This window comes from Mustelus asterias, chromosome 9 (genome assembly GCF_964213995.1).
Source record: "Mustelus asterias chromosome 9, sMusAst1.hap1.1, whole genome shotgun sequence".
NCBI classification, from domain to species: Eukaryota; Metazoa; Chordata; class Chondrichthyes; order Carcharhiniformes; family Triakidae; genus Mustelus; species Mustelus asterias.
In genome coordinates this window covers 93905945-93933301 of record NC_135809.1, presented here as the reverse complement: position 1 = coordinate 93933301, position 27357 = coordinate 93905945, and the positions used below count along the sequence as shown (strand labels likewise).

Genomic DNA, 27357 nt, shown 5'->3' with positions numbered 1-27357 from the left:
TTAATTCCTTACGTTCCAATGAGTAAGTGCACGTCTTATTTTTCTTACCAAAAGGAACCACCTCGTGCCTGGCTACATTGTTCATCATATATGATCACTCTGCAAGTCTGTTGACGTCTTCCTGTATTTTGGTGCAATCTTACCTATTACCTATTATTACCTATACTCACCTTAATATCACCTGAATTTTCTGACACCATTATTTTTGTCCACCATTATAAGTCTCTTATTTTGCACTTTATGAATGAAATGATAGAACATCATTTGGGCGGCATGGTGGCACAGTGGTTTGCACTGTTGTTTCACAGCTCCAGCAACCCGGGTTCAATTCCCGGTTTGGGTCACTGTCTGTGTGGAGTTTGCACATTCTCCCCGTGTCTGCGTGGGTTTCCTCCGAGTGCTCTGGTTTCCTCCCACAGTCCAAAGATGTGCAGGCTAGGAGGATTGGCCATGCTAAATTGCCCATAGTGTCCTGGAATGTGTAGGTTAGAGGGATTAGTGGGGTAAATGTGTGGGGTTGTGGAGATAGGGCCTGGGGTGGGATTATTGTCGGTGCAGGCGCGATAGGCCGAATGGCCTCCTTCTGCATTGTAGAGTTTCTATGTTCTATTACGTCAATTTCTGAGTTCAAATCATTGATGGATATAGTAAATAACAGTGATCCCAATGCATATCTTTGTGGGCCACCGTTTCTCACCTGCTGTCAGGCCAAGAAACATTCCTTAACTCCTACCCTCTATTTCTTAGGCCTCGGCTACACGTATCTTGACAAGTCTCTTATTTTGCACTCTATGAATGAAATGATATGACAACAATTGCATTTCCCTTGAGTACTCTTTCTGTGGTTTCTTCAAAAAGTTCAAGAAAGTTGATCTTTCAAGTCCATTCTGACTTTTGTTACCTGATCTGATTTAGCAAGGATTCTAATATCTTTCTGCCCACTGACTTTTAGTTAACTGGTCTATAGTTCCTGAGTTAAAACCATCTTAATTATTAAAGGTGGGAATTCCATTGCTGTCTGCCTGACTTCCAGCACTACTTCTATTGTTTTTTTTCAAATATGTATGGATATTCATGGGACGGTGAGGCACAGTAGCACAGTGGTTAGCACTGCTGACTCACAGCGCCAGGGACTAGGGTTCGATTCCCGGCTTGGGTCACTGTCTGTGTAGAGTTTGCACATTCTCCTTGTGCCTGCGTCGGTTTCCTCCGGGTGCTCCAGTTTCTTTCCACACTCCAAAGATGTGCGGGTTAGGTGGATTGGCCATACTAAATTGTCCTTTTGTGTCAGAGGACTAGTTAGGGTAAATGCATGGGGTCATGGGGATAGGGCCTGGGTGGGATTGTGATCGGTGCAGACTCGATGGGCCAAATAGCTTCCTTCTGCACTGTAGGGATTCTATGATTTATAATGTCTCCTCACTCATTTCTCACTAGGATGTTATTCAACAGCTGTCAGAAGCCCTTCAGCATCTCACTGAAATGGTTATCCATGTGTGAACCCAGACAATAACTATCTGCAGGCTATTCGCCCATGGAAGCGACATCATAATCCTGTCTGCACCCAATGTTCAGAAATCCAGTTTTTTCAGCTTAAATCTCTGATTTATTTTCCCCCTCTCTCCATAGACTTCAGGCACTGATACCATTTGCATTGCCTTTATTATTAGTTTATCTAAACTCAGTTAATGCAGTAAAGGGGTCAAATCTGAGGCCACCTTGGTTTCTGGGGTTCAGTACCACAGTATTGTTATATGAGAGTACAGTATTTACCCATGGCATTTGATGGCATCTGAGTTCTTATTCTGGAGGCTAATTGTGCTGAATGTCTTGTTTATTCTGTACAATGATTGAGTTGATTCTAGGATTTTTCTCCTCACTTCAGCTTGCCTAACTCTTTCCAGTGTTAATAAAATCAGAACTGAAAAGATTCCAACTTTTGCCCAATGCTTAAGTAAATGTAACTTCTTACATAAGGCAACGAGAAATGTGCATGAACTGGGGGATATCTTAAGGCAAAAGTGATTGGATAACATTTTTCATTTCCATTAGAGCTGCAGGTTTGTACAAACTATTGTGTTCTGAGGCTAATTCATAGAAATCATAGAATCATAGAAACCCTACAGTGCAGAAGGAGGCCATTCGGCCCATCGAGTCTGCACCGACCACAATCCCACCCAGGCCCTACCCCCATATATTTTACCCGCTAATCCCTCTAACCTACACATCCCAGGACTCTAAGGGGCAATTTTTTAACCTGGCCAATCAACCTAACCCGGAGGCTTTGGAGGCTTTCTGAATATATTATTTTAGTAGCTGAGGCGTTGCCGCTCTTATCAAATGTTCTACCTACCTTTCCTTTAGATTAAAAAAAATAGCCTTAGTCCAATAGCCACAGATAATTTCATTAACCAAAAATGAGCAAATTTTAAGCAAAAATTCAGGATTAATTCATTGCTTAAATTAATTAACAGACCAGCTTTCCTGATGGCTCAATTGGTAACTCCAATATTGATGTGGAAATGAGACACACAGAGGTTAGGAGGAAAAAAAGATCCAGATTTGATTCTCAGTCTGCGCTGAATTGTTAGGGAGATAATAGGCATCAGTGTTAATATACCAATTGTGTTTAGTTATATACAGATGAGGGAATGAATTGGGGTTTTTCCTTGACCATATGATTACAAGCGGATATAGGCGGGCTGGTTAGATGGGCTGATCAGTGGCAAATGGAATTCAATCCGAATAAATATGAGGTGATGCATTTGGGTGGGACAAACAAGGCAAGGGAATACATGACGAATGGCAGGACCCTGGGAAGCACCGAGGATCAGAGGGATCTTGGTGTGCATGTACACCAGTCCCTTAAGGTAGCAGGACAAGTGGATAAATGGTTAAGAAGGCATATTTATTTGCCTTTATTAGCTGAGGCATAGAGTTTAAAATATTGGTTAGGGCACAGCTAATGTATTGTGTGCAGTTCTGGAACCAACCTAATAGGAGAGATAGGGTGCAGAGGAGATTTAGCAGGATGTTGTCTGGACTGGAGAGTTTTAGTTATGAAGAGAGATGGGGTAGACTGGATTGTTTTCATTGGAGCAGAGAAGACTGAGGGGGGGGACCTGATTGAGATGTATAAAATTAAGAAGGGCATAGACAGGGTAGGCAGGAAGGAACTTGAGGGATCACTGACTAGGAATCATAGATTTAAGGTAAGAGGCAAGAGGTTTGGACAGGATGTGAGGAAAAACTTTTCACCAATAGCATGGTGGGAGTCTGAAACTCACTTCCTGAAAGAGTGGTGAAGGCAGAGACCCCCATAACATTTGAGAAATATTTAGATGTGTACTTGCGATGCTAAGGCATATAAGGCTGTGGGCCAAGTGCTAGAAAATGGGATGAGAATAGTTGTATGGTTTGCCTTTGACTGGCGCAAATAGAATGGGCCAAAAGGTCTTTTTCTGTACTGTATACCTTTATGACATATAAAAAGAGACTTACTGCTTAGGTTAGAAGGGATATGCTTGTAATGTTTCATTCTGTAAATAAATGACACTGACTTCAGTATCATCCTTCACCAGCTGCCTTTCTGGACTATAAAACTCAGCACCACAATTGGGGGGAGTGACTGTCTTTATTGAGAAGTTATTGAGGAGCAAAGGCACTTTTTCAAGCACTGGAATGTCACGTTATTTATTGTGCATTTTCTCCAATACTCAGCTGGTCCTGCAAAGTGAAGTTCTGTATAGTCCACTTGTCTGACATAGGTGGCTTGGGAATATGATTAAAGTTGGTCAGTTTAATTCTACAGATGGTAAAGCTTTACTGCATTCAATGCAGCATTTAGTTGTTTGTTAAAAATGAGTAACATAATCCTCTACAAAATGCACACACAGCATAAATTGATTATTCCATAGGATGTAGGTAACTAATAATAGGTGACATACCTTAGGCAAATGGGTCTTTGCGCTTTTATATTACATTATTCTGCAGGTACAATGAATAAGATGTGCATTTCAATTAGGAAGACATTGGGCAGAATTTTCCCAAAATATGTCTAAGTATCATTTGGGGTGGAAAACTGGTGCGATTGAAATGTCCATTTAAGTTGGAAACCCATCAACCTACAACCAGGAATCACTATTAGTTTCAATGACAATAGCTAGGGATAAACAAGTAATACAAATAATAAATAAAAGTGAATACTCTTAAGTGCTGGAAATCTGAAACAAAAACAGAAAATTCTAGAAATAAATAGCAGGCCAGTCAATAACTGTGAAAGGAAAATGCAAGATAAAGCTTGAGGACAACCCTTTTTCAGTATCGAAAACTGATAGTTCGACAAAAAGTTTAGTAACGGTAGAAAAAAAGTGGAGGAGGGACAAAACAACAAAACTCCAGTCAAAGAAAAATGTGATCCGCATGGAGTCTGCTTAAAGAAATTGTTAAAAGGTGTAAAGCATCATCTTGGCAAGGCAGTGGAAAAACGTCTGAACAAATCTATCGTGGTAAATGGCTGGTATGGAGCAAAAGAAAGAAATAGCGTGCAAAGATATATCTAACATTAGAATTGTTCTTTATCATATAGCTGACTGATGTTGACACACTGAACTCACTTAGGAAGAATGACCGCTTGGTCGAGGTAGGAAATGGCTGGCCTATCCCTGTGGAACTATGTCCCAGCAAGGAATCATGTTCTTTAGAAGAATGTAATAGAAAACTGGAGGATAAAAAAAGAAGTTAATTTTCTATTTTGCTAGTTGCTTGAGAAGCAGAAATCCTGAAAGTGGATGCAAAGGTATAAAATAATTGAAAAGGTAAAAAGATTCATGTGTGGCCTAATTCTGTTATGATTGCTTCCACCAATAGATTTCTAGGCATTAAGAGCCAGTAATAAATTCAACTAGTTAAATATTATGTATGAACTCTGTACAGGGTAAAATTGTGCAATGTGGAATTTAATTTGAATATGTGAGGAGGTTTGATGCAATATATTGCACAGCATTGCTGAAGAAAGAAATTTGTTAAAGCTTACATTCATCAGGACAATTGCAAGAATACCAATGTCAGGACAAATGCCGACAGCTCTATTTTGTGCCTGTTTCAGCTAAACAAAATAAATGATAGCCATTCACTGGCCTCTACCTACCAGAGTCCACTTGACAATCAATTAACACTTTCTTTTACAGTATAAACTTGTTACCCCTGACATTGATATTCTTGCGATTGTTCTGATGACTGCAAAACAGAAAGCTTTGACAAAGTACCTTTTTTTCAGCAATATTTGAGTTCTGTACTACCAACAACTATATTGGACAGCATAATTACAATCATTTTACATTACACAATTCATTATTTAGTCTATTAATTTGATATTTACATTATGCACCATATTAGATAATTACATAGAATATTTTTTGTTGTTATTCGCTGCATGTAAAAAATGGGAAAACTTTCTAACAGTGTTAAGGTGTTTTATAAATACAGAAGTTTCTTTTTCTCTTGTTAATTCAGAACTTCGTCCTGTGGTTAGTTTACAAAATAAATGATCCTGCCAAGCAGGCAACTTACCAGTTTCTCATAACCTAGCTGTCAAAATTTCCAGAGCTGTGTACTCATTCTCTTCCTTGTTATGGGGATTTATTCTGTTTAAACCTTTATACTGACTAAATTGAGAATTAGATCAACTGGTGCAGTTATTTTTCTGATGTTGCCTGTGAGGGTTGCCTTTAAACATTATAATCATAGAGAGAGCAGTAATGAGTATTGCATTGATGGGAAAAGTAAAATTAGTGGCTTGCCGATGCATCACAACATGCTTGTCATCTTTGTACAATTGCAAAGGAAAACAATTATCCAATATCCATGATACACAGTAGCAGCCACTGCACATCTTCAGACATAGTGAACACCGCATGTCGAAAGGAGAGATCTTTTCCAGTGCTGTGTTGAAACAAAAGCACCTTTATCCATTATAAAAGTATCTTTATCACACTCGCGAATGTGGAAATATCATTGGGTATAAACATTACATCACCTTGCTAATTCAACTGATTTTCATACAAGGGATAGAAAAATACCGATGTGGGTCTTGCAACCACCAGCTGTATGAGGTTGAATTCTTGGAGCAGGACTTTAAGATCCCAATGGAGGGAAGTGCAGAGGTGGGTGGATGTAGAAATTTATGCTGTGGATTGTCATGCTAATTTGCTGCTACAATCCCAGCCTGAGGCAGGAGGGGTACAGGGTCGGGCTACCTGCCTGAGAGCAGCGGGTAGTCAGTTAAGGGGTTTTCAAAGGCCAATGAGGCTTATCATCAGAAGCTAACTGAAAATTCTTCCCTTCCCCACCCAAAACTTGAGGTATCAGGGACATGGCTGACTCCCTAGTGGTGCCCCCCCCCGCCCCCCCCCCCCCCCGCCCCCCTCAGCAGACTGGAAAAGTCAGAGGAGGCAGCAAAACATTGGGGAACCTGCAGAGAACATTTTTTTTGTATTATCCTTATTCCCATGCTTCCAAATCAGCTTTCAAGAGACTATTAAAATTCCCCCCATTGTGACACACATTTTCTTATGACTTGTAGACTTTATCTAGTGGTAGAATAAGTTCACTTATTAGACCATGGGTTTGGCTATAAAGTACAGAACTCAAACTCTGTAGCATCGGTCTCTCCAGCATTTAATCCCAGACACACAACTTCCACACTGCCCCAAATCCACTTGTTTTCTGTGGTTCTGCAAATTGACTTCTGAAACCCTGATCCTCATTTTGAATTGCTCAGCCAACTCTATATGGAAAATCTCTCCCAGCTTTGCATCCATAACCACCAGCTGTCTGAGGTTGCATTCTTGGAGCAGGACTTTAAGATCCAATGGATCCTGACTCAAGATATGGTTTGCCCTTGTTATAGTCTTGTTGGCCAGTTGGTGAAGGAAGAATCCAAAGCCAGTCTTCACATAGAATAGACATATTCACAGAGTGAAACATTGTAGGTATGTATCTGCTGACTCAACTCCACTCTTGTATGTCTCTCTCTTTATATGGGCTTAAGTAACAATTCAATATATGCCCTCCACCTGTATGAACTTAACTTCAGTTGATACAGATGGCAATCCTCACCTGTTGTGCATTACAATTGCAGACTGGTCTTTAAGCCATTATGTCTGGGCAACCTCCTGAGCCAGTTTACTTTGATACATCTCTGCTAACCTTATTAACTCTCCTAAAAAGCATGCCTCTTCAAGATGAATCTTGTCTCTTTTTCCATCAGGCCCTTTATTTCTTAGAGTTCAGCATTGCCTCTTATAAAGTTCTTTGATGTGAGGTGAACAATAATTGTGGCTGCATAGGACATGTATTGTCGTTTGGTAGTACAGGAATTAAGGATTGTTGAAAAAGAGACAATTTTTGTCTAAATCTTTCATCTTGCACTGATCAGGCCATTCACAAAAACACAATGCAATGGAAATCAATACATTTATGCTGTACGAGAAGAGAGTGCTGATTGATTGGCAAGTAGACTCTGACTGATAGAATGCAACTGGTGCATTATTTATGGCAACACCTCCACCAATCTGAGTCCACTTGCCAACCAATCAACACACTCTACTCATACAGAATAAATTTGTTGATTTCCCTTGCATTGTATTCTTGCCAATGTGCTGATGAAAAACTTCAACCAAAAAAGTCTCTCTTTTTCAGTAATACATAGGATATCACAAGGCTAGAATGTGTTATATACAGGATAGATCAAAGTGGGAGTTTGTTGCATCGAATGGAATTATGCCAGATTTTGGATCAAATTCAAATTCCCATGATAGACTATGCAGCGAATTTGCCCATTCCGCCTGCCATGGGAATCGCAGCAGGCGAGGGGCGGACCATGGAAAGATCAATTGACCTTGGGTGGGATTTTCCGGTTTCGGGGCGAGGGCGGCTGGAAAATCCCACCCTATGTGATAAATATCTTAATTGACTGTGTTCAAGACCAATCTTAATATTAGGTTATATGTACTTTTGCAATGCTCTTTCATTCTGAGTTATGGTAATGGAACAGAGAATAAATATCAGTCATGGAGCCTTTGTACTTATTTTTTATGTTCTGTATTTTAATTGATAAATTGTTCTGTCTAGTTTTATCCACGTTTTTTTTCCTGGAAGTACTGATTCTTGCTGGGGTATGGTTTTATGGGCAGTAGCAGCTCTCTAGTTCCTCGCCGAAATAATTCTTCACATATGAACTTGGGAGAGTAAATCTGAGAAGTTTATTTGGGATGGGGTAATCCTCGGGGCCGTTGCAGTCCTACTCTCACGAGTAACCATACCCATGTACTTTCCAGAAAGAGTTAATAGTCTTCCTTTTTAATTGAATAACACTGTTTCATGCATTAATTGCACCTCTGACCATACACAGGCAGAAAACAGCTATCACAGACCCTTAAGATAAATATAATTCCTTCATTTGATCTATTCTAATGAAAATTATGAAAATTAAGCACTCGAGTTCTCATGATTTCATCATTAATTTTTATTGTGGATATTTGTGTCTGGGGTGTTGGTAATAGGGAATGGAGTACTTTCCATCTCGGACACCCAGAATCAACTTCAAAATTTTTCCCTATCAAGTATAGAGTGGTAGGATGGAAAGTTTCCACTATTGCTTCCCCAGCAATATGACTGGGACTCACCAATCCTCACTGCAGCAGTGAAGTGTTTTTAAATGTCTAATGTCAACCATTCTGTGATCACCAAGAATAAGATAAGAAATCAACACAAATTATTGCCAAATGAGGGACCATTTTGTTTTGTGGACTCATGTTCGTATTGGGTTGAAACTGTCTAAGCTTACCTGATTGAATTTATTGCTGTGTGGTTCTTTTGTGTTTGTTCTCTCTCACGGATAATATGTGATCAAAAACAATACCGCATTTCCAAGAATGGAAATAACTGGAAGTCAATGTCAAGAACCACATGTTCAAATAAATACCTTATACAACAGCATTTTGCATTTATATAATAATTTAACATACTAAAATGTCCCAAGAAGCTTTGCAAGTGTTAACAAGTAGAGTTTGACACTGAGTCAAAATTTAGGACAAGTGTAAGACATCTTAAAAGCAGTGAGGCATAGGAAGGAAATTTCAGGGCCCATTTAAACTCTTTCAATGATTCATATTTACATAGGAACCTAGAGAAGCGTATCAGAAATTCAGAACCTGATGTGAGTCTACAGGTGAAGCCTGTAAACTAAACATTTGTATTTCCTTTTTTCCAGCTGTCACCGGGTTCTGAGGAAGACCATGAGGGAAGCTCACGTGAGAATCTGGGCCGTATTCAGTTCAGTGTCGGGTACAATTTCCAGGAGTCCACCTTCACCGTTAAAATAATGAAGGCTGTAGAGCTGCCAGCAAAGGACTTTAGCGGTACCAGTGATCCGTTCGTTAAAATCTACCTGCTCCCTGACAAAAAACACAAGCTAGAAACTAAGGTGAAAAGAAAGAATTTAAACCCACATTGGAATGAGACATTCCTGTTTGAAGGTGAGGCTGATGAATGGCTAGGATTCGCTAAGTTTCTCAATTCATTGTCAGTTGTTTTATTCCATCCTTATTAGGGTGAATGACAAAACCTTTGCTAGAAAACTGTGGAATCAATTCATCCTAAAGAACGTGGATCGCATTAATCCATTCTGGAGCAAGTTTTCCCTGCAGATTGTGTACAAGTGACTACATCAGACAACTGATGCAAATACAAATTGACACCTTGGAGGCTATAATGTAATCAAAGGGTTCAAGTGATTTATACAGAATATAATGAATATGCAGGAGGAGTTATTGAGCTCAAGAGGCTCGAGAACTGCAAGGGAGAAATGGTTTACAATTATTGTTTGACCCTCAGAGAAATTATATTTCAGAAAAATAACAATGCAATGTGACGTTTTGTCCATGCAGCGGTTAAAGTGGTGCAGCTGCTAATGGTTATCTAAGGGTGAGAGAGTTTTTTGTGGAGTTTCACCTAGGTTCGGTGCAGTACTCTGTTCATAATTGGAATGACTGACACTGCCGGATACTTTCAAATAATGATAAAATAATGATGCAACAATTTTAATTGATATGAAAAGGAAAGATAACTTTATTGTAGGAGAAAGTGCTTGATGTGTGTCCTATGTATACATATCTCACAAGAAAAGATGAAATAAACTTTTTAAAGTATAAATAATTACCCCAAATTTGTCTGTTCTATGACAGCTCCCCTGACTGAAAAATCTTAAATTAGGCTGTTCCATGACAGGTCCTTAAACTGGTAAAATTCCCCCTTGGTACATACATTACCAAGTCTCTGAATAACCCCCTTACACAGGGGTGGACACTTCAGTCAGTCACGTTGATGCCCATTCCTCAGTAGTCTTCAGTGGTTGATTAATCCACTCCACCTGCAGCAGTGAATCCTGCTCGTAAAATTGCCAAATTTCTGGCTCCATTCCAGTCTTTTGAGACCTTGTTCAGACTTCACCAAAATAAAGGCCTCAACAACCATGAGTCTTTATGCACCTTTCTCACAGACTTTACAAAGTCTGCAGACTACACAGACCTTGGACTGTTTACATGATGGTGTGTCTCACATGTATACTGTCCATCAGTCAAATTCCATCTTGCTGACCACCCCAAGTATAAGGCTATTCATTGTCCTGGCTTCTAGTTCAAGGGTCACTGGGGTCAATACAGGAAGTTCAGTTCCCCTTTTTAAACAATGGGAAAAAACGTTCTTGCTGCAGTGGCATATCTGGAAAAGAAACAATATTCAGCCAAATCAGTAGTTGTGAATATAATGCACAAGAAAAATCCATGGCAACACGCCCAAGTCTGCAATGATAATATTACTGATTATATAACTGATCACCAATCAAAGTGCAATCACACCTGGGTTTAAATCAATGTCTACAAAGATTCCATGGAAGTTTTCTTAAAAATCAAAAGTGAAACAGAAGTAAAATTGCAAAAATTAGTGATTGCTGCATGTAGGCCTGCAGTCATAGTGAATGATGGGTGCTTTTAAATTAATCAGAATGAGATGTGCTTGTTGGACGAAATATTTTGTTTCCCAAGAAAATGATTCTGGCTTTATTTATCATAAAAACAACTTTCATTATTCCTGCATGGGATTACAAGATTTGTTGGGCCTTGAAAATGATTGTCAATGTATGGTAAAATACAAAAATCTAATCATGAGGTTCAAATGGCATTGCATGAAACGACAGCAAAATTCACTTGTTATTTTAAGCTTTCCGGCCCAAAAGATGCTGGGTGAACAAGCAATGAAAAGCACCCTTGGGACCAACCCACCGCGATCCCGCTCTATTCCCAAAAGTTCAGTTTTTGCCTGTTCTGAGCAGGCCTCACAAATGCCTTCTGATGATGTCCTGAATTCCAACGGCTATTTCTGTATTATCCAACAGCATGCTCCTGCCACACAATATTGCAGTCCGTATAGGTGCCAATTCTGCTGATTTCGGGCAGAAATGTGACTAGGTTTATGCAGATAAACTCCAGGAGTTAAAATCTCTCAGGCCTGGGGTTAGGATAATTTGCTGCACCCCTGGGTCCTGCAGACTATTGTCCCAAGTTACAATCCAGGCTTCATTGTTTGGGGTCTGAATCTTGTAATTGAATTGTTGTCATTAATTCACGGAGAGACAATAGTGTTCATAATACATGTAAGCTAGTGTTGCTTGGTAGTAAAGAACTTTAATATTACTGAACAGAGAGACATGTTGCTGAAGCTTTTTGTCATGCGTTCATCAGGACAAATGCATGAATGCCAAATTTCAAACCATCGCGGCAATTTGTACTACAGGAGAAAAAGGTGCTGATTGGTTCACAAGTTGGCTCGGGCCATTGTCATGAAGAAAACAACAGCGAAACTATATGTTCAAAAAGAAAGGCGCAAGAATTAGTCATATTCCTTTCGTTTGTAAAGAACAGTTCCCTGAGTATGAATATATGTCACTTCTAGCATGGGTAAATGAGCCACGTAATGAGCACGACTGTTTGAAGAGCTGTCAACTGAATTTCTGTTTCATTTCTAGCATCCAACTTTGATGAATCCAGTACTGGATTTCAGGTGTGCCAATGGATACGGTGCTGTTTCATCTCCAACTGACTTTAACATGATTTGAAAATGTAATGCATTAGTGACATCCAATGGCAAAAACATGAAACTGCATTGATATTTAGTAACTAAATTATTCGGCACATTTTAGCCCAGATATGGGTGGAATTCTCCCAAAAAAAGTTCTAAGTGTCGAATTTGCGTAAGAAACGGATTTTCAAAATGTACCTCTGACACTCTGTGCATGATGTGGAGATGCCGGCGTTGGACTGGGGTAAACACAGTAAGAAGTTTAACAACACCAGGTTAAAGTCCAACAGGTTTATTTGGTAGCAAAAGCCACACAAGCTTTCGAGGCTCTGAGCCCCTTCTTCAGGTGAGTGGGAATTCTGTTCACAAACAGAACTTATAAGACACAGACTCAATTTACATGAATAATGGTTGGAATGCGAATACTTACAACTAATCCAGTCTTTAAGAAACAAAACAATGGGAGTGGAGAGAGCATCAAGACAGGCTAAAAAGATGTGTATTGTCTCCAGACAAGACAGCCAGTGAAACTCTGCAGGTCCACGCAACTGTGGGAGTTACAAATAGTGTGACATAAATTCTGATTCTAGGATCGCATGATAAAGACTCAGGAGGAAAAAAGCAGAAATATTTATGTGAAATAGTGTGACATAAACCCAATATCCCGGTTGAGGCCGTCCTTGTGTGTGCGGAACCTGGCTATCAGTTTCTGCTCCGCGACTCTGCGCTGTCGTGTGTCGCGAAGGCCGCCTTGGAGAACGCTTACCCGAATATCAGAGGCCGAATGCCCGTGACCGCTGAAGTGCTCCCCAACAGGAAGAGAACAGTCTTGCCTGGTGATTGTCGAGCGGTGTTCATTCATCCGTTGTCGCAGCGTCTGCATAGTTTCCCCAATGTACCATGCCTCGGGACATCCTTTCTTGCAGCGTATCAGGTAGACAACGTTGGCCGAGTTGCAAGAGTATGTACCGTGCACCAGGTACACGGTACATACTCTTGCAACTCGGCCAACGTTGTCTACCTGATACGCTGCAAGAAAGGATGTCCCGAGGCATGGTACATTGGGGAAACTATGCAGACGCTGCGACAACGGATGAATGAACACCGCTCGACAATCACCAGGCAAGACTGTTCTCTTCCTGTTGGGGAGCACTTCAGCGGTCACGGGCATTCGGCCTCTGATATTCGGGTAAGCGTTCTCCAAGGCGGCCTTCGCGACACACGACAGCGCAGAGTCGCGGAACAGAAACTGATAGCCAGGTTCCGCACACACAAGGACGGCCTCAACCGGGATATTGGGTTTATGTCACACTATTTCACATAAATATTTCTGCTTTTTTCCTCCTGAGTCTTTATCATGCGATCCTAGAATCAGAATTTATGTCACACTATTTGTAACTCCCACAGTTGCGTGGACCTGCAGAGTTTCACTGGCTGTCTTGTCTGGAGACAATACACATCTTTTTAGCCTGTCTTGATGCTCTCTCCACTCCCATTGTTTTGTTTCTTAAAGACTGGATTAGTTGTAAGTATTCGCATTCCAACCATTATTCATGTAAATTGAGTCTGTGTCTTATAAGTTCTGTTTGTGAACAGAATTCCCACTCACCTGAAGAAGGGGCTCAGAGCCTCGAAAGCTTGTGTGGCTTTTGCTACCAAATAAACCTGTTGGACTTTAACCTGGTGTTGTTAAACTTCTTACTCTGTGCATCACAGAGAACACCAGCGTGAATCTTAATGAAAAGCTGGGGACGGGGCCTATTCCCACTGGAGAAACTGGCAGCATAGTGCTGTGCGGGCCACTGCACATGTGCCAATTTGTCAGCGCCGCGATCAGCGCACGCGCAGTAGCCCCACACTGCTGGCCTCCCGATCGCTGGCCAGCCCGGCGACCCCGCATCGTTGCCCCTCTCACCCCCCCACAGCTTGATCTTTGGCCTTCTGGATGTGTTCGGGCCAGCCTCAATTTCCCCCCTGGCAGTCTTGATCTCCTGATCCGACCACCCCCTGCCAACCCCCGATGGCCAGCCCCGATCACTGTCCTCCCTCCCTCTGCCTACGATCCCAAATGCAGAGTGGAAGTGGCACATCCCCACTCTCACTGATCGCCCCAAGACGATGCCAGGTGGGCAGTGCCAAGATGCCCCCCTGGACATTGCTACTTTGTCCTTTGGACAGTGCCATGGGGCCAGGGTGACACTGCCAGACTGGCAATGCCCAGGGAGGCACCACCCACTTGCGCTCGACCTCCTGGGGGGGCCTTCATGCCCACCCTTTACTCCAGCGTGGTCGGGCCGCCAGCTCCCCGCTAGTGGGAAGCTGTTGTGAAACACTCCTGGAATGGGGGGGGGAGGGGGGAGACGCTAGCAGGCCCGGAGACTTCAGTCCTGGGCCCCCTAATGGGATGCAAATCCCGATTTAAATAATTTAATCCAGCGGCTGGAAATGTGCCAAGGCCGTGACGCTTAGCGGGAAGCTCGCTACATGGCCTCTGCTGATGTCTCCTGGCCCACTGTGCTGCTGGAGCAGCACAGCAGGCTGGGCCAATCACCCCTTGCTTGTGCATCAAGCCTTTGTACACTCATGCCACACAGCTAAACTGCCCCTGGGATTGCCAGTTTGGCAATGCCAGCCTGACCCCCGGCACTGCCCAAGGGACAAAGTAGCAATGTCCAGGGGACACCTTGGTCTTTGTTTCTTTCCTTGCCTTTGGTGAAAGTGGTATCTCTTGTAGAGGTCCAATTACATGGGTGCCAACCTATAAGACCCTTATCCAAGTGACAATTCCTAATGGTGTCAGCTAGCTGTTCAATCAGTGGGGGAGATTTTGGCTGAGTCCAGTCCTGCCACCTCATTGTACACCTGGAGTATTATTGTGTTCAGGTCTGAAAGAGTTACCAAGCTTTTGTGTACTAATGCCACACAGCTAAACGGACTGTCAACTACTTATTGAAATTGGCTATATTCTGCATGCAACATTGTGACTATCAATTACAAGCCCTCTTGCATGGTCTAACTATCCACCTGCACTCTCCCACAGGAAACACAGAATGAAACTGATCAGGAACAAATCTGTTCTCTGTAATCCAAAGTAACTGATGCTCAACTATGACCACTGAACTGATTTAAGCCAACTTCAGACCTTTATGTACATTACTGACATTCCAAAATTGTTATTTTTTCTGTATATTGTACAAAATCTTATTTTTAAATAATATGATATGTTTTACTCTCCTTGGAGAGGTTGGCACTGTTTCTCTGGAGAAAAGAAGGCAGAGGGGGGATTTTATAGAGGTATTCAAGATCCTGAGGTGTGTGCACAGGGCAGACATTGAGAAACTGTTACCACTCAAGAGAACATCAAGAACCAAAGGACACAGATTGAAAATAATTGGCACAAGGAGGAAAAGTGATGTGAGGAAACTTTTTTTTAACCAAAGAGTGATTGGAGTCCGGAACAAACATACTGAGAGGATGGTGGAGGCAGGTTCAATCGAGGTATTCAAAAAGGAATTGGATTGCTACCTGAAAAGAAAGAATGTGCAAGGTCACAGGGATAAGGCAGGGAAGTGGGAGTAGATAGAATGCTCTTTCAGAGAGCCAGGGTAGACTCGATGGGCTGAGTGGTCCCCTCTATTTCCTACAAGCAGAAACTGCTGACTGAATTTATTCAAATAACTTTTAAGAGACAGCTCTTTTCCCAGCACCTCTAACCAAATTGTTAAAAGGACTTTATTGATATTATGTAAACACTTGTCTATGGAGCTCGATGTACCCATATTTTAACACTCTGGCTGCACTGACAAACTCTAAAATTCCCTGTGGATAATGCTTTTAATTTCAACAGTTGCTTGGTCATACAGAACTTGAATCTTGCTGGAAAAAGACAGGTTGTGGAAGCTTTTTTTTGCACTCATCGGGACAAATGCAAAATTTCAAATGATCACCCAACTTACACTCCAGGAAAAAAGGGAGCAGCTTAGCTGACAAGTCGACTCTGGCTGAAGCATTGAACTGGAGAAAGCAGTCAGGAACTAAAGGTTCTGAAAGCTCATGGGTCATTTCAATGGGTTGCAAGGCATGAACACATTCCTTTCATTTGCAGAGAATGGGTCCCTAGTCTGTGAATGTATGTCTCTTCCAGCAAGTGTAAATGAACCATGTACGTGCTTGATTCGTTATCTTTAATAGCTACACTCACAACCAATTTATGAACTTTTAGGATTGTCCTGCAAGTGCTGCCAATCTTGGGACCGCAACAGTAAACGTTTTTGTTTGGATTTTGCAAGCATGGGCTGGGTGAGTAGGGTCATGACTGACTCTGGGCAGCACTACAACCCCATTAGAGTATTGGCAGAGAAATGGGGGACTGGGCACTTGGTTGGAGGGCCATTGGCCCTGCACAGGTGGCAGGCAGGGTAAGCATTCAGCACCTGGGCGTTGAATCAGGTCAGAAGCCCCCTGGCATTGCAGAGGCTGAACAGCCGGGTCATGGTTGCCAAGGACAATTGGGCAACAACCTAACCAGAAGGAAGGCTCCAGCTAGAAATGTGAGCACAACTGTCAGATGTTGTGCTCATTGCAAGAGGCACAACAAGCATTGCAGGGAGGGCAGAACCCCAAACAACATGAGGTCAAGGGAGAGAAAAGAAGGGCAGGAAGGTAACAGAGGTTATACCCTCAACACAATATTGAATGCCAATGATGGAGCCAATGCTGGAGGTGACCAAGACCCAGTGCCACAGGGAGACTGTGACTCTCCTGGCAGTCTGTGCCGTTATTGCTGAAAACATTACATCTTCTAGCACTCGTCACTATGTCCTGTTACTAGCCATCAAAGTAACGGTGGCATTGAAATGATTCTTTTGGCTCCTTCCAAGGATGAGCTCCAGACCTCAGTGACATCTCAAAGATGCATTTCAAAGGTGGTTGCACACCACTGCAACCTGATAATCACTGATGCCTTCTTTGTCAGAACATTCATTTCATAACTGACACACCCTCACAGAAGTAGTGGTTTCACCTTCATTGCTGGATACCTGAGGGGCACAGCATCATCCAGTGCACCCATGTGGCTTTCAATATGCCCTGTCAATAGCCAATGTGGTCCATCAAGGGCTTTCAATTCCACGATGTCCAACCAGTCTGTAACCACAACAAGAGCTACACACGTGTGTGCTTGCTTTCCTCACAGCTGCCATGACTCCCTCAACCTCTGTTAGTTCAGGCTGGCTCCGATCTTCAATCCAATGTGCAAAATGGGTCCTTATGGATAAGGGAAATCCTTGATTGAAGAAATGGCTACTGACCCATCTACAGGAACCGCAAAACAGGTTCAGGTGTGATATAACCAATGCCAACTACTCAGTAGGACAACAATTGAAGAAGATACGATTTCGGCATCTGGACCAGTTAAGTGGTGCCCTCCAGTATCCTCCTGCAAGGACCTCAGTCAATATCGTACACTGTTACATTCTCCATCATGTGTTCTTCCAGATTGGTGTGGACTCTAAGGTAAAAGAGGAAGATGAGACAGAATATGAAAATGCTAAACAGCAAGGCACCCCTGCTACATACCAAGGTTGTGCCCTCTGCCACCCTCCTCAAAGAGAACACTTCTTCCTCCTGGCTTCGAGCATTAGATCCAGGTCAGCATTGATGAAGTTAGGGTCGGTCCTTGCCTTGGGTGCCAGGCTTCCTGTCGCCTGTAACATCTCCCTTCCCTCTCATGCTGTGAAAGGGTTTGGCACAATCAGCAGTTCTCTTCCTAAGGACTACCAGCAATCACGGTGATGGCTGCTGTGGGCTGTCTAAATGAATTCCATGCTTCATCTGTCTCGCCTCCATTCCCTCCCTCACTGGCTGTAGGTGGTCAGGGAACCTGTCTTAATATCAATTCAGGACTCACTCTGTGAAAATCTGATCTTTGATCAGAGGCAGAACCATCACCCCAAATCAGACCTGGCTGCTGTTTCCCACTTCCATCGCAAAGATTCAGCCCATGATAACGACACAAGTGTAATGGTCACACATTCAGGAAAATATATTATAAAATACATTAATTTGTTAACACTATATGCAGTGAGTTGGATTGTGTCACAGTGGTTCATCATATCACATGGCTGTTCCATTTCTCCTCCCCAAAACCACAAGAAATTTGTCAAGACTTTCTCACAAAAACAATTGCCCTTTTGGCAAAGAAATGTTCCTTTTCTCTCAGTGCTATAATTATTATCATAAAATTTTCTCTCTGCATACAAGTTGATCTCATGATATTGCACTATCAAAGATCTTCATCAGGTAATAACGGAGTGAAATATTTAATGTTTAGAGTTGCTATATTTTGGATAGCATCATGTCTTGATGATGTTCTGTTATTTTCTTTGCTAATGAAATCAGTTGAAAACTTGTACAAACACCTCCACATCAGAGAGTACAGATTGGCCTTTTTGTTTTAAAAAATGACACGCATCCACACTTCACATTTTCAAATGATCCGCAGGAAAAAACCCAGACTGTTCAATCAAATACACGTCCATTGCAATGGCTATGTTGTTCCTGCGCATTTATGATTTGTGGTGGACAGAATGATCTTATCAACCAGAGTGCATGGCCACACAACCAAACTTAGCCAGTATGAATAAAATAAATTACTCCACTTCTACTTGCTTCTTACACTTAAATTATTGCATTATCAGTGGTGAAATGAAAATGTTTTAATGGACTTAATGAGCCAATTATTTTTACAGTGTGTTATTTTCATTGAGATACTGGGCAAAGGGACTTTCATAGAAATGTGTAAAATGTATATAGGCTTGTGTATTCAGCACACTGGCTTCAAAACTTTTGTGCCTTTGTGCTTCTCTGAATAATGGTTGGCAAATTGAACTAATTTGTGTTGTATTTTAAACATCCTGTCACTTGGGACTTGGACAAAAACTGAACATCTTTTGCTTTACATTTTTAAACAGCTGAGAGATGGATGGAGAGTAAGAGCGCTACAAATTTCTGGAACTTTCATTTTGATTGCAAAGCAATAATATAGACAGAAGAAAATTTCAAACGCTCATTAATCTGGTCACTCATGTTTTTCATTTTATCAAAAGGTAAACTCAGAACTCCCGCTAGCCTGCCTTCTAAGAGAAGCCGGCTAACATCCACCAACCATCAATCATCCATCTAGCAGAACAAGGGCACAGGTGCATGGGAACACTGCCACCTGCAAGTTCTCCTCCAAGTCACACACCATAGTTCTGTTGCTTCACTGTGCCAAAATCCTGCAACTCCCTGCCTAACAGCACTGTAGATGTATCTACACCACATGAAGTGGCTCAAGAAGGAGAAGCACCATCACCTTCTGGGGCGAATTTCAGGATAGGCAGTAAATGTTGGCCTTGCCAGTGACTCCCACACACATGAATGAACATAAAATAGCAGTTTTCATTTAGAACATGCCTTTAGGATAGAAAAAATTCTCCAGTGCTTTAGAGAAGACGATTGGCACCAAGCCAAAAAATGAGATATTAGGAGGGATAACCAACTGTGGTTTTTTTAAGGAATTTCTTGAAAGCGGAATGAGGGTCAGAGAGCTGAGGAGCTGAGGGAGGGGATCCCAGTGCTATGACAGTGGTATGGGAAAGGGAAGGTGTGGGATGCATCTGAAGCCAGAGACGGAGATATACAGAGTTAGTAGAATTGTAGGATTGGAGGAGATTGTAGAGATAGGAAGGGGTCAGGGCTTGAAAGGGTTTAAAGGTGGGAAAGAAAATGTTAAATTAGAAAGGCTGAGGTTCAGCCACCATTGTAGGTCTGTGGCTTAGGGCAACAGTTTTTGATGAACTGAAGTTTACAGAGCTGGAGGATGCAAGGCCAGCCAGGAGAACATTGTATTAGCTAAGCCTGAAAGTGATAAAGACATGGATAAGAGCCAGGAGAATATGATCTGAGGGGCAGAAGCAGATAATGTTACAAAAGTTGTAGTAGGCAGTTTCTGTGATGGATAGAGATGGGGGTTAGAAGATCAACTCGGGGTTGAATTGGACTTTGAGGCTGAGAAGAGTCTGATTCAGCCTGAGAGGGTGACAATGGTGGCAAGAGTGTGAAGTTTGGAGCAGGAACCAAAGGTGGTTCAGTTTTTCCAGTGTTTAGTTGGAGGACCTTATCATACTTCCATGGTTGTATGTCCAACAGGCAGTTTGACAACACAGGCCATGGAAGTGGTGAAAAAGTAGAGATTTTCTTATTGAGACATATAGGATTCTCAGGGGGCTTGACAGGGTAAATGCTGAGAGGTTGCCTCCCCATGTGGGAGAGTCTAGGATCATAGGACATAATCCCAAACTAAGGGATCGCCCATTTAAGACAGAGATGAGCAGCAATTTCTTCAAGTGGAATTCTTTACCACAGAGGGCTGTAGAGGCTGGTCATTAAATATTTTAAAGGCTGAGATGGACAGATTTTTAATCAATAAAGGAATTAAGAGTTATGGGGATAAGGCGGGAAAGTGGAGTTGAGGATTATCATCAGATCAGTCATGATCTCATTGAACGGCAGAGCAGACTGAATGGGCCAAATGGCCTACTTCTGCTCCTACATCTTACGGTCTTTTTATTTGTCAGGACGGGGCCAAGGATGGATCTTGAGATACTTTGGAATAACAGTATTGGGGTTGAATGAAAGGGGCCAGAAATGGATCCTCACAACACTCTAAATTATGGCACTGGGTAGGCAAAGTAGTCAATCTGGAATATGTTCCAGCTGCAATCGGAAAAGGCTATTCAAGCATATTCCCACCAGGCTGAAAAACAGAAGAGTAGAGTGTTGTGGTCAAAACAATATCAAAGGTTTCCGAGAAGTTGGGAATGGATAGTACTACAGTAATGTCTAATGTCACTTGTGACTTTGGTAGGGCCATTTTGATGCTGTGGGAAGGGCAAAACCGGATTGGAGAGATTCAGCCATGGTGTTGCAGAGAAATGGGTGAGAATCTTGATAGTGACAGGAGGTGTTAGTTGGCAAGAACAGAGGCTGGAAAGACGGCAAAAGGCGGCGCAGACGGCGAGCAACATGAATGGCCATTCCACTGCTTATCAGGGTAGTGGCTGGAGAGGGGGAGAGAAATGCTCCATTGCTCGACGTGGGGGGGGGGGGGGGGGGAGGTGCCCAATGCTTGTTTGGGATGGTTGGGCAGTGCTTGTTGGGGGGGGTGGGGGGCAGTAGAGTGGCCCAATGCTTGTTTTCGGGGGAGGGGTGCGCCTGTAGCAGAGGGAGATTCATTCTACTGCAGATCGGGTTGCCCTTTGAAGAAGGCACCCGTCTCTGTGGAGCCAGTCTTGCACAGATTGCCAGAGAATCTGGAGAGAAAACTCAGTTGTGCAGCTGGAAAGCTGCACATTGGTTCTCTGACTTAAACTGGCACTCTGACAAATTATGGGAAGATTCTGCCCAACCAGTTTTAAGCAAGTGGCAGTGAGTGCGGGAACATTGCAACCAAATTATTCAGCGCACAACACTTTTTGTGGCACTGCACCCCTTGCTAATGCATTGAACATAACACTAGATTACATTTTCCTCCTTTCACTAATATTAACCAAATATCCAAGTCCTGGTTAACAATCTTTTAATTTGGGTTTATGACTACTGTTCAGCTGTTGCTAATGAGAACAGGAAGATGCAATGATTGTAGTATAATGACAGCTAGTACAGAGTACTGTCAAAAAACTTAAAACAAACTGGTTCCTGCTGTGCCACCATTCACATCGCATTAAACTATGCTAACAAGCAGGTGGTCTATGAACAACACTAATACATGTTTCAGAATACCAAGTGTGGCATTTTTGCTGCCCAGCAATGAAGAAAGGTACTGAAAAGGTGGTTCCTGTTGACATAGCTGGGAAAATGGACCCAAGCACAGAAACTTCAGTATAACATAATTTTAATATATTTCTTTGCTCCTCTTTTTGTTCTTGTCCCATTTCTTCCTTATTTTTTATTGCTCTTTGTTGCTTTTTCTATCTGCCCATCACTGCAAGTACCAGGGTCTTATTTTCTCTTATTTTCTGTCACTGGAAATCGAGGGAAAGCGAGAACAATTTTTATTTATATAGCAAACAAAGCATATAATAACATGGGACAGCCTCAGCCATCAGTGATGGATGAAGCACTGAAGTAAAATAATTAAGAATCTGCTCCATGTGTGATGCTGAATTGAAATTTCAGTCCGAGACATTAATACCAATGTATCACTGTGAGGAGAAAGTGCACTTACACCAAGGTGCTTTATTGTTGTGTGATATACTTGTGCAACAGTCTTAATTCATCACCTCTGACTGCTCTTCCTACTACAGTCTGGCTCAGGATACCCCCACCCATTCCAATGAGCCATCAGTACTTAACCATAGTTTTACACTGACTTTATATTCCTAGTATTATATTTTACTGAAATCTGAAGGCCAACTTCCTTTGTTTGTTTCTGTATCTCTGAAGCACAAATTCTCTTTCTTTCCGTTGTGTGACAGCTATTTGCATTCTTTCTCTACTCTCAGGTTTCCCCTACGAGAAGGTAGTGCAGCGAGTGCTGTACCTTCAAGTCCTAGATTATGATCGTTTCAGTCGAAATGATCCCATCGGAGAGGTATCATTACCACTAAATAAGGTGGACTTGACACAGACGCAGACATTCTGGAAAGAACTAAAGCCATGCAGTGATGGAAGTGTAAGTAACATTTGGCTTTCCTTCGTACTACTCTTATTTTGCAGACTGCACATACTGCAAGCACAGTCTCAGTAATTCTGTGTTGAAAGACTATAATAGAGGGATTTTTGGCTAACATTTACTGGCAGCTTATTCTAAATACTTAGTGCTCTTTTGATCAATATGTTCCTCACAATAATTATAATTTTACTTCTAATAATTAAAATTTGTCTTCTAAGGGTTTAATTTCCTGGAAGAAATATATATTCAGTATTATTTTATATGAATACTTTGACACCAATCTACATAATGAGATATTAAGCAGCTGACTGAGTTTAGGCAATGAGCTTGGTTTTAAAGAGCATCATGAGATAGCGATAGAGAGAGACAGAGGAATAGGAAAGGAATTCCAGAGCTTAGAGCCCAGGCAGATGATGGAAAGGATCTCCAATTGTGCAACAATTAAAATCAAGGAAGCGCAAGGGGTCAGGTTGAAGGAGTGCAAAGTTCTTGAAGGTTTGCATGGCTGCAGGAATCTATGGATCAAAGTAGTTTATTTTATTTTGTCTTCACTCTGTCCAGTGCTCACGTATATTCATGAGGAATGATGTTCAGTGGGATATGACCAGTGTTTAAGAATGGGTAAATGTGCTTCACGAGAGAAACTCTGCTGAGTTGCACACAAGAAAGGAAAATGACAGAAACCCAGATTGAGAGATACTTTCAGACTGAGCAATGGGAATTTGATTGTAATATAGCTTCTGGGGTTTTGGAATCCAAAATGGGCTCTGAATTTTGTGCATCGTTCAAATTCAATTGGACACTGGACTACTGGACGCAATGTGATAATAACCAGATAATGTTTGGTGATTTGATTGAGGGATAAATATTGGTTAGGACTCCAGGGTTAACTCTCCTACTCTTCTACGAAATAGTACCATGGGACCTTTACACTGACCTAAACAGAGAGATGGGGCATCTGGTCTCATCTGAAGGGCAGCAGTTTGACTGTACTCCCTCAGTGTAATACCAGTGTAGTACTAAGTGGGACTTGAAACCAGAACCTTATGACTGAAGGCAAAGTGCTACCAATGGCTGTCACAACCCTAAATTTCATGGAAATGTTCAAAGAAATTTCACAGGAGAATTCACAATGCCACTTATCTCTCTTTTTACTAGTATTTAAATTGAAACAAAATACACAAGAATTGTAAAAATTAGCACTAATACTCCGAGCATTAGTCATCAAACTATATTACTCAAGCTAATTTGCATTAGTTATTGAAAAATGTAACTCAAGCTAGTATTGTGACAATACAGAGTGGTAGCAGATTTCAGGACTGGTGAAAGAGGCAACAAATGGCAGGTGTCGTTTAATACAGAACAGTGTGAAGTGATGCACTTTGGTAGAAACATGAGGAGAGGCAGTAAATGTTAATGGTATTATTTTGTGGGGCAGGATTCCACCTGTCTTTCTCCCCCCCACCCCCCGCCCCCGTGGCATGTTTTGCAGTGGCAGGGGCAACCTGCCATCAGCCAGTGGCAGAATCTTCCAGTCCCATCACTATCAACGGTGTTTCCCCTTGTTTGCACTCTCTACTGCCAATGAACCTGCAATGGGTCGGGGAGGGGGGGGGAGATCCCACTGGTGGGAACGACCAGAAAATTTCAGCCAAGATGTTTCAGAATATATATGGAATACTTGGCTTTGTAAATAGGGGCATCGTTTGAATATTTCAGGAAGTCATCCTGCACCTGTACAAATATCTGATTTGGCCCCAACTGCAGCAGTGTTCACAATTCTGGAAAGCACACTTTAGAAAGGATGTCAAAGCCCTGGAGAGGGTACAGAGAAGATTTTCATGATGGTGCCAGGACTGAGAGAGTCCAGTTATGTAGAGTGATTGGAGGAGCTGGGGTTATTCTTCTTAGAGCAGATTAATGGGAGAACTTACTAGAAATATTCAAAATTATGAGGAACTTTGATACAGAATCTAGGGTAAGGCCATTCCTTTGTGAAGTGGATCATAGATTTAAAATGATTGGCATAATAATCTAGAACAATTTCTTTGCACTGTTATTAAGCTCTGGAATGTGCTATTTCTAAGTGTGGTGCCATTTTTCAACTTTCAAAAGACCTTCGGACATACACTTGAAGAGTCATTTTCAGAGTTACAGGGACAAAGCTGGGGTGTGGGACTAAACTGGACAGTTCTTCCAAAGGACCAGCACAAGTGTGACAGGCCAATGGATGGCTCCTGTGCTGTAAGATTCAATAAGAAATGAGCGTGGAATGTCTTTTTGGGGCATTCTCAAGTGTGTCCCTGTTGTACAGATGCATTGTTACTACTCAGTGTCATTTTTGGTTTGAGAGCCAAAATTATACACGACTCCAATATGCTTCAAAATACACCAAATAGATATCAAAATGTTCTTCAGGGCATGTATCCTAATTCAATACTCCCAAATGGATGGCTGGATGAGTTATTGCTGTGGGTACTTATCCTGATTTACCAAGAATCCCAACTTGAAAAATCAAATTATAAATCTCAATTGCATTCCAGCTAGACTAAGCAAAGGTATGTGTAAATACGTGGATAATCAAGGTGTTACCAAAAAGAAATATCCACAAAATACCAGGCAATCTTTGACTGTTCATCACTATTTTATACATACTTGAAAGCCCTCTGTCATTGGAGAGGTGGGTTCGGGTTAGGGTGATGCCTATAATGTGCTGATTGATTATCCTGTACAACAGCCTACTCAAAGTTTTGACTCCTCCATTGCATTTTAGTGTATTCATCTGTTATTCTTGCTGAAAATGTGCAACTTAAAAGTTATTTTACTTCTGGGAAATTAGGGATGAATAAGAAATGCTGGCCTTGCCAGTGATGCTCACATCCCATGAAAGAATAAAACATAGTCAAGGACATGCAGGTTAAAGTTGATTCATTAACTAAACTTCAAGAATGAATTTAACACCAAAATGATTCCCTTCCATTCATATTACTGCTAACTGCCCCCAGGGGTTTAGCACTGACTCACCTATTGAGAAATGCTTTCTTCTCAATTCAATTCTCAAGGTCTATACAGATTATTGGCAAACAGAATCTTGACTGTGACAGGTAGAAAGTGTCAAAGATGAAAGAAAATGGTACGATCTTCACCTTGTCGTGTGTTTGATCATTTTCTGTCAAGCGTTTGAGTTTAGGAAAGAAATGTATAAGGAATGTGACTATTAAGTAATCCTTGGTGGACTGATAAGAAAAATGTTGCTTTTACCTGGCATCCTCTTTGAAAATTTATTTCACACTGGTTGCTTATGAGCCACTCACCATCTGCCAGGAACTGAACTTCGAGATCAAACTTTGAAAATTACTGTTCATATTTTTGAAGTGCCAAGTGGGTAGAAAATTGAGAATATTTTAGAAACTGGTGACGTGCAGATGGCAGAAGGCATCAATCACATTTTCCCATCATTCAAAACCTACACGTACCTTGACTTTAGAATGGATGGTTGTGATGCGTAGCATCCTCATATCATAAAAAATAAAGAAAATGCCACTTGATCTTCTGTTGAAGCTATTTTATCTTGATTCTCTCTTGAAGATGAAGGGTTATTTGACCATCCTTCCAACTAAGTGGTACTAATTGAATTTATCAATTTTATGCACCACCCCTAATTACTGTCATCACTTGAGGTGAAGTTCGGGATAAGGTTTGAGGATGGAAGAAACAAAAATGAATTGGCAGGAATAGAACATCGAAGAATAAATAACTTTTTAAAAAGTTGTATGTTCACGGGATGTGGGTGTTGCTGGCTAGGCCAGCATTTATTGCCCATCCTTAATTCCCCTTGGGCAGGTGGTGATGAGCTGCTATCTTGAACCACTGGGGTACACCCACAGTGCTGTTAGGAAAGGACTTCCAGGATGTTGATCCAGCAACAGTGAAGGAGTGGCAATATAGTTCCGAGTCAGGATGGTTATGGATGGAGCGGCACGGTGGCACAGTGATTAGCACTGCTGCCTCACTGTCCAGGGACCCGGGTTCGATTCCCGGCTTGCGTCGCTGTCTGTGTGGAGTTTGCACGTTCTCGCTGTGTCTGCGTGGGTTTCCTCTGGGTACTCCGATTTCCTCCCACATTTGGAATACTGTGTGCAATTCTGGTCACCCTAATATAGAAAGGATATTATTAAACGAGAAAGAGTGCGGAAAAGATTTGCTAGGATGCTACTGGGACTTGATGGATTGAGTTATAAGGAGAGGCTGGATAGACTGGGACTTTTTTCTCTGGAGCGTAGGAGGCTGAGGGGTGATCTTATAGAGGTCTATAAAATAATGAGGGGCATAGATCAGCTAGATAGTCAATATCTTTTCCCAAAGGTAGGAGAGTCTAAAACTTGAGGGCATAGGTTTAAGGTGAGAGGGGAGAGATACAAAAGTGACCAGAGGGCAATTTTTTCACACAGAGGGTGGTGAGTGTCTGGAACAAGCTGCCAGAGGTAGTAGTAGAGGCGGGTACA

At 41.9% G+C, this 27357-nt stretch overlaps 1 protein-coding gene across 1 annotated transcript in view; it reads left to right on the top strand.

Moving 5' to 3' along the window:
• syt7b (synaptotagmin VIIb) overlaps positions 1 to 27357 on the top strand; it is a 365243-nt gene that overhangs the window by 320523 nt on the left and 17363 nt on the right. Inside the window, exons 8-9 of the mRNA XM_078221264.1 lie at positions 9275 to 9539; positions 22683 to 22852. Of these exons, the coding sequence (XP_078077390.1) occupies positions 9275 to 9539; positions 22683 to 22852 (435 nt within the window). The remainder of the gene's footprint in view (positions 1 to 9274; positions 9540 to 22682; positions 22853 to 27357) is intronic.